Genomic DNA, 13,739 nt, shown 5'->3' with positions numbered 1-13,739 from the left:
CAACTCACACCTGCAAACCACAGGGGAAGTCATTTCACTGGGTAACAGATACAGGCCACAAAAAAGGGCATCTCTTAGACCCCACCTCTCCTCAAATCTGAGGTGTTGTTACCTGGACTATGCTAAAGCATTTGTCTGCTGTCAGAAATCACAGCCTTGAATGTATCTTCCTTTCCAAAGGGAGAGGACGCAATACAAAAGCAGCAGCACATGCTTTTACCCTGCAAAACAGAGGATCATTCATCATCAGTTCTCTCCTTGCAGGAGAGACAAACTGCTCCCTGGAGAGGTCTCTCCTGGAGGCAGAAAAGAGGGTGTCCTGGCCACAAGGAGAAGTAAGCCTGGAGGAAGAGTCCAGCCAGGGAGCTCTTCCGCACTGCATCGCTCTGTGAGCCCCACGGTGGGGTGCACTGGGTAAGTGCTCACCTGGAAGAAAGGAGCTCTCAGCTCCAAAGACCAATACCAAACCAGAATATTTTCTGCTCTACTTCTCATGTAGGTCATTTGTGATTCAAAAAAGGATTGAAGAAAGGGCAATTATAAAACCCTTAATGCAATACTAAAATATTTATGATGGCTCAGCTTCCCAAAACTCACAGGTCTCTTTAGATGACTAAATACATGCTTCCATTATGTAGCTAACCACAAAGTATTTGCCCAGAACTGCTAACGATAGCATGAAGTACCTTGAACGCGTTTGATTCTAAAAAAGGTGTGAAATATCATCATGTAAGTGGAATAAATTCGTCTCCAAATTAATGATACTGTAGATGTTCATTAGGAGTGAAATTGATAAATCTTTCTTTACATTAACTGCCTTTAATTAATCAGCATTAATTGAAGATTTTTTTTCCTTTCCTTAAGAAAAAGAGCGTAAAAAAGTTCTATCAACAACAACTTACTGGGTTTGGAAATGCTGTTCGAGGTGACCGCGTTGCACGACCTCTGAGCAGTGTTCTGTGAAAGGGCAGCTAACCATTAGCTTGTCCAGGAGGTTATTCACTAGTATGCTGGACTTCCTGCATGTCTGGAGAATCACAAGCTTGCGGTCCATGGGGCAGAAGTCTTTTTCCACGAGGAAGTTTGTAAGGCAGGCTGTGCAGAAGGTGTGACCACAGAGCGTGTCTAATGGCTGAAGCAAAGGTTGCAGGCAAATGTGGCATATCAGATCATCATCTACTTCTTCGGTGTAGCTGTACAAGTGATTTTCTTCTGGTAAATGCGCTTGGCCACAGGTGACACAGAGTGGCAGGGAGCTATCCTCCATTTCTTCTTCTTTCTGGCTCATAATCAGAATTGATGCAATTCAAAAGAGGGCAGATGGGAATACCCGACCTGTTGTCTATTTATGAGAGCTGCAGCAAGGCGTATGTACCATCAGATCTGTAGGGAAGAAAGACGAAGGGTTATGTTCTGGACTGTTTTCTTTTACTGTAGTTAGGTGTGTATCTGGATATAAAGTGCTTTAGCAGGTATTAAGTATTGCGGATGGGAGGGTGAAGCAAAGAAGGGGGCAGAGAAAAAAGAGTTAATTCCAGGGATTTATTTTCTCTTAAATCTAACTCAATTTACACAATTACTCCCATTGTAAAGGAAGCTATCAAAATAGAGAGAAATACTACAGGCATTTAATGGCTGAAAACCTTAAATTAGTCTACAATTGCAGTTTCAGTCAGCTGATATTGTGGTCACATTACTTCTGCTGGAAAAGCAGCATCACACGTAGGCAAATATTGCAAGACTGTCTGCAGAAATGTAGGTAAGAATAACGGTTATTATTATGCCCAAGCCGCCTGCTCAGCACAGCAAGGGAGAGCAGCAACTTTAGACTAAAAACACACAAGCAGACAAAGAGCCAGAGGGAGAACAATTTGGGTCATGAGGATTTAGAGCTTGGGACCCTCTAGACCATTTTTGTGCCACAGCAGCAATGGACCTGGACCCTGCATTTAAAGCTCATCTGCTTAACCCCCCATGGCACTGTGCTGGTTGCCTCAAGTCAAGTAGTTATAACCATCTGCACCAGCATAACCAGTTCAAAACTTCATTTTACTTCCCAAAGCACCAAATAACTCACATGCTGAAGTGAAGTCCACAACAAAATGCCAGATATTACATCACTCAAAATTAGGCCTATTTCCTTCATAATTTGTATTATAGAAACCCAGTATGTCCCCAACTACAGACACAATTAGCTCTGGCCAGAGCACCTGCCTGCTGGTATTTTAGAGATATAAACTCTGTGGGTGGCAGTAAAACTGAAGAGTAATTTGTAGTTTTTACTTGATGAACCCTGGCTGCTTGTTGGAGCACTCATGTCTCATTACATCTATGCTTATTTTGATATACCACTTTGAAAATAAACATGAAGATATAAAATATGCAATGGCCTAATTACTACTCTTGCTTGAAAATGTAAATCTTATTTGCTACTCTGCTGTAACACTGTACCCTTTCTTCCAGCTTGACTTAATTTGCTGAGACAATGTGTCAGCCTCAGACACCCACATTTGAGGGCAAATGAGGAAAAGAATTAAAAAAAAAATCTGACTATGACAGAGCACACTTTCATATAAAATAAAAACTTATTTTAATGCAAAGCTCATATGCTCTAAACCTGAGAAATTAAAATTTAACATGGCAGGGTTTTTCTGACATAAAGGTAAAATGATAGCCCCACTAACTCTAACCAGATGTTTAAATGTCAAACATTCACTTTAATGCTTTGCTAGATCCTACTCTTATGTAGCAATTATGCTAAATGGCTGTATAATAATAGTTTTTGCTTGGAAGACTAAGTTCTGCATAAGCTCTATCTCCTGATTAGCAGTAGTTTCATTTGAATTAAGAACATTGCCTGTTAGAATTCTTGCAAATATTTGAAATACTCTATACTGTGGCGAATGTTTCCTTTTGTCAAACATATTCACCAAAGCTTTATGAACAGCTCTTTGTGAAGAAACAAACATCTTTCTATTGTGCAGAAACCACCTCTACCTGCTATATTAATATAGGAATTAAAACCAGTATTATTTGGTTCTGCTAAGGCAACACACAGCAAAATGGAACAAGAGAAAAGGTGACCATGAGAGTGAGGCAGGGACTGTTTGGGCACCATAAGTGACTTCTGACAGGTAGCTCTTAGCTAGCTTTCTGATGAAGTGAGATGGCTGTGAGCTGGTGTTTGATCTATCAGTCGCAGAGCGAGAGGGAGAGCATTCAGATGATCACCAAGTCCCTTCCTTATGGAGGGAGCCCATCTGAAGTCAACAGGGACGCCTGCAAGAATGGCAATATGCAACTTGGAAATTTGCGGGGTTGTGGCTTTAGAGATAGCCATAAAATGAATTTGAAATCAATAAAGCATGACAAAAATAACATTGCTTTATGAACTTTGTTCTTTCCTACATTTTCAAAATGCCTTGCACCCAGGGCAACCCGGAGAGCCAGCAACATCATGCTCTTTCTCCATTCTCCTGCCATGCCCTCTTGTACCAGCACACACAGGTAGACCCGCATGGGTGTTCTTCCCATGCACCAGAATACTGCCAGCCCCAACATTTTCTTGCCTCATGGATGTTCCCAAGGACAGAATCTCTTGCTTCCTGCTGGCAGGAGACCCAACGCGTGGCACCCATCAGCAAACATGATGAAAGCTGGACCCAAAGGCCTGCTCTAAGGCAGGAGCAGCCTGAAGGAACAGGAGCATGGGCATCCAAATGGCCCTTTCCCAGCCTCATGACCTAACCCTGAAAGTACTGCTCCTCCACTTCCAAAGGTACAACACATCAGCTTCCTTGATATAAATTAGGTACAACTGGAAATGGTACTACAGCTTCAAAGCAACTACGATTATCTCTGCAATGACGATAGAGAAAGAGAGGCATCACTACCCTAAGGCCATGCTTTGCTGCAGCAAAAACAGTGAGAGATGCCCCAGTGGATGTAAAGCCAGACTGTCCTGGCCACATTATGGGTACTCTTTACGAACCTAACATGCTAATAATGCATTGTTAGTGAAAAAGTGCAGGTGTGGGGAGCTGTACCTGAATTTTACAATGTTTACATAAAATACAAATACTTGCTACAGCGCAGGGAAACAAAACCATCCATGTTAATTAGTAACAGGCATTGAATTTTTAGGAGGACTTAATTCAAGTCCTATGGCCTCTATTATTTAGAAAATTTAGACTAGATGATAACATAAATTCTGAAAAAGAAAACCTATCAGCCTATTCTGGTTAATCTGGTCCCTGTTCACTCATTATGAACCTTCTTAAATTGCTGGACATATTAAGCAATGAAATGATCGCTGCCTGTCTCTGGGAGGTGATTATACCACCAAAGGGGTTAGCACAGAAGGCATGCGATGGAGCTGTTGCACAGATTCGGTCAGAGGTAGACGATGTTTGCAATCTTTTGTCATTTGTATTTATAACATTTATGTGCTCTCATAACAAGCTACGTAATTAATTTCACGTTCTTTTAGGAAGCTTAAAGCCTTGGTTCCTCTTGAACAATGTAGAAGAGAGGGAAAGGGGGATTTAAAATTGACCTGCCGATAACCAGTGAGTATTTCTATTTCTTCTATTAACCACGAATAACAAAGTACAATTTGAGCACGGAACCCTCTACAGGTAGACGGTAAACCACAGCTGAGTCAAAAAAGGCAATTATTACTTGGCTGAAAGTCTGTTCTTCAAGGCCCGAGCTTGGGTGAGGAGGAGAGGGGAAAGGAGGGGGGAGGCATCCTACGTTCATCTGCAGTCAGTGTCAACAAGGCTGGCAACATCAGCAGGGCGAGGATGTCACCTTGGCAGTCTCAGGCTGGCTTACAGAGAGAGCTGTATTGACAGGGACCTGTTGCTGCATAGATGATCGGCAGGAGGAGTTTTTAGAGGTGGTGGTGCCATGCCCAAAAAGACAATACCAGAGTTTGCTGCTTCATTGCTGTGCAGGAAGTTTTTAACAACTCAGGTCCCAGATCCAGCATAGTTGTACAGCACCTGGCACAGCTTGGCTTAGATAACAAATAAAATCAAATACTGATTTGTAAGAATTTCCCAGTGCGGTGACACAAATCAAGCTCCAGTCCAAGGCAAAGACCTGAAGCACTGGAATACAGTGCAAATAATAAAGGAAGAACATTGTCATCCTGGATATCCATAATGCCAAGGTTTCAGTCACAAGCTGGAATGAGAACGGCATCAGGGCATGAAATAACCCCCAGGGCTGTGACCATAGTGAAAGCCAGTATCATGGTAATACATTTTAAAAAAAAAGTTACTCAGACTGCACCAATTTGAAGGAGTTTGCATCTTATGGGTCTTCACTGCTTAGGAATTGCAGCCATCAGAAGCGTTTAAGAGAATAACAAAACAAACTCAGAGAAAAAGCATGGGCAGTAAACATGGGGAGTAGGTAGAGACAATGCCTTTTATCTCCTTGCACAGCCAAACCGGTAGTTGTTCCATCCCAATGAAGCATTTAACCAACCTTAAGCTTAAATCCTGACTTACCATCACAGTTACACTGGCAGCAGTGTAGCAAGAGGAGGGCTTGCCGAGCAGAGTGGCCAAGCCCCGCTGTCTCCACCCAGCCACACTGTCAAATATTAACCTGGCAGTTCAGGAGGCTGCACTTGGAAGTAGCATGGCACAAAATGGAAGAAGCTTCGGGTAGCAAAAAATGAGTAACCAAGGCTAGAAGAGAAAGAATTAAGTGATGACAGGTAGTGAGGAAGCAGCTAATAGAGGAAGGGAAAAATAGATGCCTAAACGCCAAAGAAACAGTGACACAAAGCCTGGAAGTGCAGCAACCAGCTTAAATCCCAATTGGTGAAAGACAAGCCTGTGAATGGGTGTCTGGAAAACAGAGGAGTGTCACAGATGAGCTGCAAAACAGGTAGAGGAATTTAACTCCAGTAGCTCTGAAGTAGCATGACTTGGGGATAATGAAATCCTCAGTCAAGGGAAAGGGTGGCCAACATGTGAAGGGAAAATGGATTCCAAATAGTACAGTAAGATCATTAAATATTAGCTGGTTTTTGTCTGGTTTTGTTTTCTCTCTGTGTATTTAAGTAACACATTTTATTAATGCTCCTGTTTTATTCGGGCTGCATTCTTCCCCCAGCCCCTGCATGGGCTGTTATCTCCTAGGAATGTGCATCTCTAAATGAGTCACAGCCATCCTTTTATGTGGTTCAGCATGGCACTGTATGGCTAAAGGGGCTGGTCTGCAGGCATGTAAGGAAACTGCTTAGTGACAGCAGCATTGCCAGCTGCCAAGTAAAGTTAGAAGCTCGTTAATAATGAGGTTCCAGAGATGCTTTTACCTGGCCTTTCTTTCACCACACTAGCTGTGAGCGTTCTACAATTGATGTCTGCCTTTCTTGATATCCAACTTCTTTTGCTGAGAGCCCGGAGACTGCCATCTGGGTTGTTAATGTTGAAAAATACCCACATAAATTTGCTAGGAGACAGCACCTTTCACAGTCACACAATTAACTCTTTAATGAAGCCTCAGCCCAGCTGCCAGTATCTAGATGTAGACAGGTCAGGAGATGTGGGCATTGACCCCATCTAGTGGCTCACCCACAACGAGAAGAGAGGATCGCAGCCAGGAGGGAGCAGAGGTCCTCCTTCACCCTCAAGCACAAGCACAAACCCCTCAGGTTATGCAGGGATAGCTGTGATGATGCTCAGGAAAGCATAGCCCTTACTACTTCTGTGTGAAACCAGGTCACAAGATCACTCCATGTATTTCACATTCAAGGTTTTATAATGAGGCATCAGGTTGAATGCTTATACAAAACTTTCTGCCATCAGTTAGAGAAATTTTAACACTGTTTTAATTTATTCTCTTTCACCAAACTGTCTTAGCAGGCCTCCCAGCTTTCCCATTATTGTGCTTTATACCACTAACTGCTTCTCTCCAACTGAAGTACTTATACAGAGTACACTGACTTTACTGTTTGAGGTAGTACCTATTTTGGAGGCCATTGGGTAGCCTGTTTGTTTCAGAATACTAGACAACAGTTATGGAAAACATTATAGAGTGACCCATGCTCCAGTAATATGCATTGTAGTATATTTTACATCCAAAAAGAAAGTAATTCACATTCTAAAGATCTAATATAGCTAAAATATAGCATATAATAATTTGCAAATTTGCACCAACCTTGGCATAGCTGCACTAAATGCGAAAGGGGTGAGGGACTCTGCTAGATTTGAAACTTTGTTCAAAGGAAGCTTATAAAACACTAAGGTGCCTAAAACCTTATCATCACACCTTAGGATCAGCACTCCTCCTACATACATATTTCTCTCTCTTTCATCTCCTCCCTTATTTTTAAATCTGTTCTACCTATAGGAAAACCACAATATTTTCTTTCTGCCTGAGGGATAATCAGTAGTAGACCATCTCCAGTGAAGTTTCGTTATGGGCAGAGGTGAGATGCATACCTTCAGGTAAAAAGTGAGTAGCTGGAGAATGCTTGGGATCCCAGAGTTGCTGATTTAGTAGATAAGAATCCAGCTTGACTTTTAAGATTATTGGAAAGACTGTTGGAACTGTCTCTTAGAAGAAAATACTTGTATTTAAAAGTTTAGTGCATCAGTACAGAATGTCTCTGAGACAACAAACAGGAGCTCCAAAATCTCTCCTCTGCCTGGCCCCAGCTTTAAGACAGCTGTTTTTTCAAAGTTATAATTAGTCAAAAAGTCCTTCTCAGAGCTTATAACAATGAAAGCACTTTGCAGAGCCTTTAGTGATGAAAGGTATTTCCAACCAAATAGAAAAATCCAACAGTACAGTAGGTGAATAACCCCAACTTTTTATGTTGTAGCTCAAGCTGTGAAACCTAACAGAAATGTCATACTGTGCCTGCACGCACAATAACTTCAAAAACCAGAACAAGACTGTTTGAAAAAAACGCATGGTTTTCTCTGTGGCTCATGCTGGAATTTACAGAATAAACCAATGTTGGAAAAAGTTTTTTATTGTGGAATTATATATCTGAAATGTCTGTTAGGAATGTATGGAAATATGTTCTTTTTCGTCTGTCTCTCTCGCACGCCCACGCAAACCTGAGTTGCTCTTTCTGACGATTTCATGGATACAAAACTTTACTCAGCATGTTAAAATGAAAAATTCAGCCCAGAAGAAATTTGAGAATATTGGAAACAGCTGGACAAGATTTGAATGAAAAGAAGATCTGAATAAGACAGTATATATCCACAGTTAACCTACCCACACTACAAGGAACATGTCCTGTGAATGAACTCACCTCGGTAGAAGGTAGCATTTCTGAGAAAACTTGTTGCTGGCATGCCCCTAGTTGTCAAATACTACGTTGGTTGAGGTAATTATTTCTGTTTCTTGCTTTTTTCAAAGTTCAGTAAATCCAGACTTGGACCAACAGCTTATGCCAGGACTACAAGCTCAGACTCCAAGTGCAAAGAAGAGTTGTAGCAAAATGTGCAGGCTGTGGGTAACTGCTTCCCAAAGGCACACAGTCTACCTGCTCAAAGGAAGTCAATCATGTGGCCAAGGCAAGACTATGTAAGCAATTATGATTGACTTCTAAAGGGCTTCCTAAACATGTGCTCATCCTAATTGACATAATAAATGCCATTGGCATTTCACACACTAAATTACAAAATTGCATGGCTAGTTATGTAACAAAAGGTGCGTTACCGCTCTGATTCGGCCGATCGCTCCGGCTGACTTTGGCAAGATTGGCAACCTCGTAAATGCCACAAGCTTGCTTTCAGCCATTTGACCAAATGACAAAACTGTATTTTTGTGGCTGGACAACTGCATGCCACAGCTGCCTTTCAAGATGCTGATAGGTAGAAGTAGGTACAGCAGTCCATGCAAATGGAAGTATACCCCCAGTGCTTGCTCCAGGTATGTGGCTGGTGTGTCTCTGCAATGGGGGACACACGTCTGTCCACCCTCCTCCTGTGTTTCAGAGCAAGGAAACGTGGGCCTGCAGACCACTATGGAGTTATGGGGTGCTCCAGCCAGGTGCTCCTCAATCCAGACAGCCTAGCCACCAGGCATATACGGACCCACACTGCGTACATTGTACATTACAACAGTGAGACCTTACACAAAAACCTGCTACAGAATAAAGTGCAAGATTGGAATAAAATGCATTTTCTTTAAAAGAAAATAAAATTCTCCGCACCTTCAGCGTGAATTTAAATTCCTGATATTATCTCCATGACACTGCTTCTACCTTGTTTCCTAAAGAAACAGGGCAGTTCTGTGCTTGTTCTCTCTCTCTCTGCAAATCTCTTCCTTCATCCCTGCTCTTTCGCTCCCCAGTACCTTTTGGATCCATTTTTCAATTTCAGCCCAGTCTGATAGAATGGCAGAAGCATCCATATACATCAAATTGTCACAATTACCATAAGAATAGGTGACTGGATAAGAGAGAAAAAAAAAATTAATATTCCCACAAAAAGAAAGGCTGAAGATTGAACCCAAATCATACTGGATATTGACGAAGACAGTCAGGAAAAGACATATGCATAGTCAGCCCTCAAGAAAAACTAATGCCAGAGCTACACTATATTAGACAAAGCCATGGGGCAATAATGCTCATCAATTCTGCCCACTGAACCCCAATACGTAACCCAAAAAACTTCTTGTCCTTCCCTTCCCCACTTCCAGTTTCCATGCCTTGTTTCTCACAGCAGGACAGACACTGAGATGGCCCACACCATCAACAGAAGTACCTACCAGAACAAAAAGGTTTCCCCCTAGGCATGTCCCTTGCTTTCTGACTTCCTAATGAGTGGATGCACTTTTTGCGTGTTCCTAAGCCCAGATGTACCTAACCTCTTTGAGAAGAGCAAGATACTCCTTCATTCGCCATGCATCGTTCAGCTACTCTCCAAGCTGGCCTAGCTGAAAGATCACAGCAAACCTCCCCATGACCCTGGGCCATCAGGGGAAAAAATGACCCTCAATGTGACAGCAAGCTGCTGCCAGTATGCAAGGGTAAGGAGCTAGGAGGTACTGGGGAGCAGGGAAAAGGGGTTGATCATGTTTGGGGTAGACAGAAGGCATGGCTGGATAGTGGCACCCATTTATTCTCAGAGAAGACTTGCTTGTCCCAATTAAAATGTTTTGCTCACCCAGCTTCGAAGATTCTGTGTCTTCAGACAGCAAGTAAGTAATCTCATTGACTTCCTAATCTGTGTGACCATAACATTTACCGAAAAAAAACATTTACCCACCAACCCATCCTCAGCACCCTCTAAAATGCTTTAAGGTCTTGTTTGTGGCAGAAACTCCGTTGTGGTTTTGCAGGATGACGTTTACACCAGTAAGGATGAAGAACAACCTGCCCAACTCACTCACACACTTTGTGATGTGAGAGTGGCTCAGCCAGCGCCAACGCATCCCAAGAGCACTGATACATTCCCTGTTAGATGTTCACTCCACACAGACAAACACAATGCAACACAAAACCACTGCAAGAGCTATAGCATCTGTGTGAACAGCCTGGCATGTGGACCACGTGTCCTCTGTGTGGGCCTGCCCTACTTAACTTTAAAATAACATCGCAATAGGCAGAGAGAAATGCATGGGAATGTGAAAATCTTAACTTAATACAGCTTCACAGTAAGTCTTAATCTCTCTTAGCAATCCTCTCCCAGGGTACCAAGGGGATCAGCAGGGCAGGCTGGCGATGCTGCCTCTCTGCCCCCTCAGCGCTAGGAGAAGGAATGAAAGGGCAGGGGCAAAACCCCAAGGAGGACTTCTCCCCCAGAGGACATCGAAGCCTTACACCTCATCCTGCTTCCCACAGCCACGAAATCTGCCACCCTCAGACCACACAGCATCTTTTTACATGTGACTATGAGATAACATTTAATAACTAAGTGCAGAACATGTGATGGATAACCCGGCTAATAACACATAATAAAGTAAGCCGTGCTTTAATTGCACTGTGCCTTTACAACTGCTCCTCTGATCCAGGAGTCTCTTAATGCTTGACAAACTACTTAATGAGATCTCACAATACCCTGTGGGGACCTTTTTCAGGAGCAGCCTGCAGTGTGGTTAGGTGAGTAGGGGAAGGGGCAGCTGGCTGCTCCCACACCAGAGGGCTGGGCTCCTGTGATGCCAACACCCAGTCTCCATCACAAGAGTCCTTGTGAAGCAATGTGACCACGGAGATGCTCTCAGACCTGAGGGAAAGCCCTCAAATTCTTGACTTCTAGGACTGCATCCTCTGATCTATGAACATGAACCCACAAGGGGACAGCAGCTGGCTCCCCAGTGTGACTCATCTAAGATGGAGAAGCAAATGCTTTAGGTAAAACATCTGGCCCACAGCACTCCATGGCAAAATCAAGCAAATCCAATGGAGCAAGGATTTAATCATCTGTGTCTCAGTTCTACTTATTTTGCACCTAACTGCAGTACTATAACTTGTATGTAATTATTATTATTAAAGATTAATATTTAATCCACAATTTCAGTTATAGTTCTGGAAATGTCTATAACCTGAATTATATCTGTATCTATTTCCTCCTCCTGCCACTTGGATCCACAAAAAATGACTGAATAAACAAATTCTAAGCAGAAAAACTGTCCCTGCTGAAGAACTGCACAAACCAGCGACACTCAGCTCTCTAAAATAGTGCAATCTGAATAACATTCCCTGCCATCTCATCGCAGGGTGACAGCTGCTGGGGCCCAATCCCATTCAGGAACCCAGAAAAAGGAGGGCACAAGCCTAGACAGGTTAGTCAACAAGTAAATTTCAACAACTGAGGAGAGCGGTACAACCAAGAGGCAACCTCCTGAATAATGGGCAGACACAAAATATGCAGCTGGAAACAGAAATTTCACAGGGGAAGGAGAAGAAGTTTGGATGATCTCACAGGTATGTTGCAACGCCGAGTGCTGAATTTCGTGTTTAAGAAAAATGCATTGATTGAAAGAGGGAAACATACCACACTCTGAAGAGGCTGAACCCCAACTACTGTGGTCTGACTATCAGTTTTCTGGTGCTAACACTGGTTCCTTTTTGAGTCTTGAACAAATAGCATATTGTCTTTCACTCAGTTCTCTCTCTTATGAAGTAGCACTGACAGTGCCCATTCATACCTGCTGATAGTCACTACTGCTTATTTGGGAGTAAGCTATGCGTTAGATCTTGAAACTGTCTTCCAAATGGAAAGGACTGGGGAAACACAAAATATTCAAGCAGGATAGAAAGCAGTTTTCTAGCTAAGGCTGTGCAATAGTTTCTGTTCCAGGCTACCTTTTTGTAGCAGGATAATGACTAACATCCCTGTCCAACAAATGTCTCAGCAATTAAATTTTGTTTATTATAGTGACCGAGACCTCAGATAGCAAAACACATCATCTAGAGCCTGGTTCTGCCCTCAACTGCTCAATGCTGGGAAATAGCATCCCTAAGTATGGTACTACTCACTGGACTTGATTCATCACTCATTTAATTGGGGCTTTGTGGGAACTTACCAATGAAGTCCGTGGCTAATTAACAGGCATGTGTTGCTGATGGCCTTGTAACATTCTCCTTAAAATGAGGAGGCTTGCTAAGGTTTTGTCAGCCAGGACACGTGAGTGACACCAGGCTGGGAAAGATAGTTAAGTCTGTGCCTGAATTAATATCTGCTTCCAGAACTGGTTCTGTGGGTGTGGAGACCAATTGTGTGCTGGTTAATCCCATGATGAGAAACCAATTAGGAATTACGTGCTCAAATTATCCTGCTTCCTTCCCTCCTTCCACACCGATGCGATCTGCTGCATACAGGCAGGCAAGGGGACTTTTTAATACTTTGAAATTCCTCCTACAAGTCACAGATATTTCAGTGCTTCAGACCCTTTTTGACTGGATCTTGACTGCAATATTCTTTTAAATAGCAGTAGTATGGTTAGATGATGACTCAAACTGAACCTATGAAGACCCAAAGCTATGCTACAAGATACTTCCCAGCACTGAGTTGTACTTGAAAAATCCTGTGTGAACTGTTACTATTAAATATATAGCACACGGAGCTACAAACAAAAGTCAGCTTTGAAGAACAGCAAATAAAATAACAGTTACCTGTATTTAACATCAGCATCTCAACAGTGTATATACCACATAGCTGTAGGCGTGGAAAGCAAAAGACTAGGGAAAAGACAAGCAAAAAGTGGACTAGAATTATACCCAAAATCAGACCAAAATTTACCTGCTTTCAGACAAGGCGTTTTCTGAAAAGATACATCAATGCAGACAGAGAAGTAGCTGTCATCCCTTAATAAGAAATTACTGGCACATGGAAACCATAATTTTTTAAGGCTCTTTCTTTTATTAAGAATGTTGCAGGTGTATTAAAGCAAAACTGGAGGACCAAGGAGACGGTTGCCAGGAGCTGCTAGACAGGTAGGAAGTTTCAGGGTGTTTAGCTCCTTGATTTGCTTGTAAAGGAGTTGATGTTTACTCAGAGGGATGGCAACAGTAAGCAGTTGGACGCAGCTGTATGCGACAGGACCTGCCAACTAACCATTCCCTGAACATTTACTGAAAGTGAAAGTTTCTGCTTCTGTGTTGAGTCCCCTCAAATCACATGATTCAGGTAACAACCTTGTTTACAGATTCAGCTTGAGCCTTTGGGGAAAGCCTCGGAATCAACTCAGATCAACTGCATCTTTGCTCATCCCAGTTTCTAGGAGCAAAAATTCCAGTGGAAGAACTGGACATG

The 13,739-nt window shown here is 42.6% G+C and overlaps 1 protein-coding gene across 2 annotated transcripts in view; it reads right to left on the bottom strand.

Moving 5' to 3' along the window:
• The window catches only part of LNX1 (ligand of numb-protein X 1), a 68,825-nt gene extending 67,537 nt beyond the window's left edge, over window positions 1–1,288 (bottom strand). For both annotated transcript variants that reach the window (XM_086464098.1, XM_086464099.1), the window contains exon 1: window positions 903–1,288. In XM_086464098.1, the coding sequence (XP_086320224.1) occupies window positions 903–1,288 (386 nt within the window). The remainder of the gene's footprint in view (window positions 1–902) is intronic.
• Between the last annotated feature and the right edge of the window lie 12,451 nt (window positions 1,289–13,739).

The sequence above is a fragment of the Leptosomus discolor genome, chromosome 4 (genome assembly GCF_034619465.1).
Source record: "Leptosomus discolor isolate bLepDis1 chromosome 4, bLepDis1.hap2, whole genome shotgun sequence".
NCBI lineage: Eukaryota > Metazoa > Chordata > Aves > Leptosomiformes > Leptosomidae > Leptosomus > Leptosomus discolor.
The sequence above is the reverse complement of the archived record's forward strand: the minus strand, read 5'-3'. Positions and strand labels throughout refer to the sequence as shown.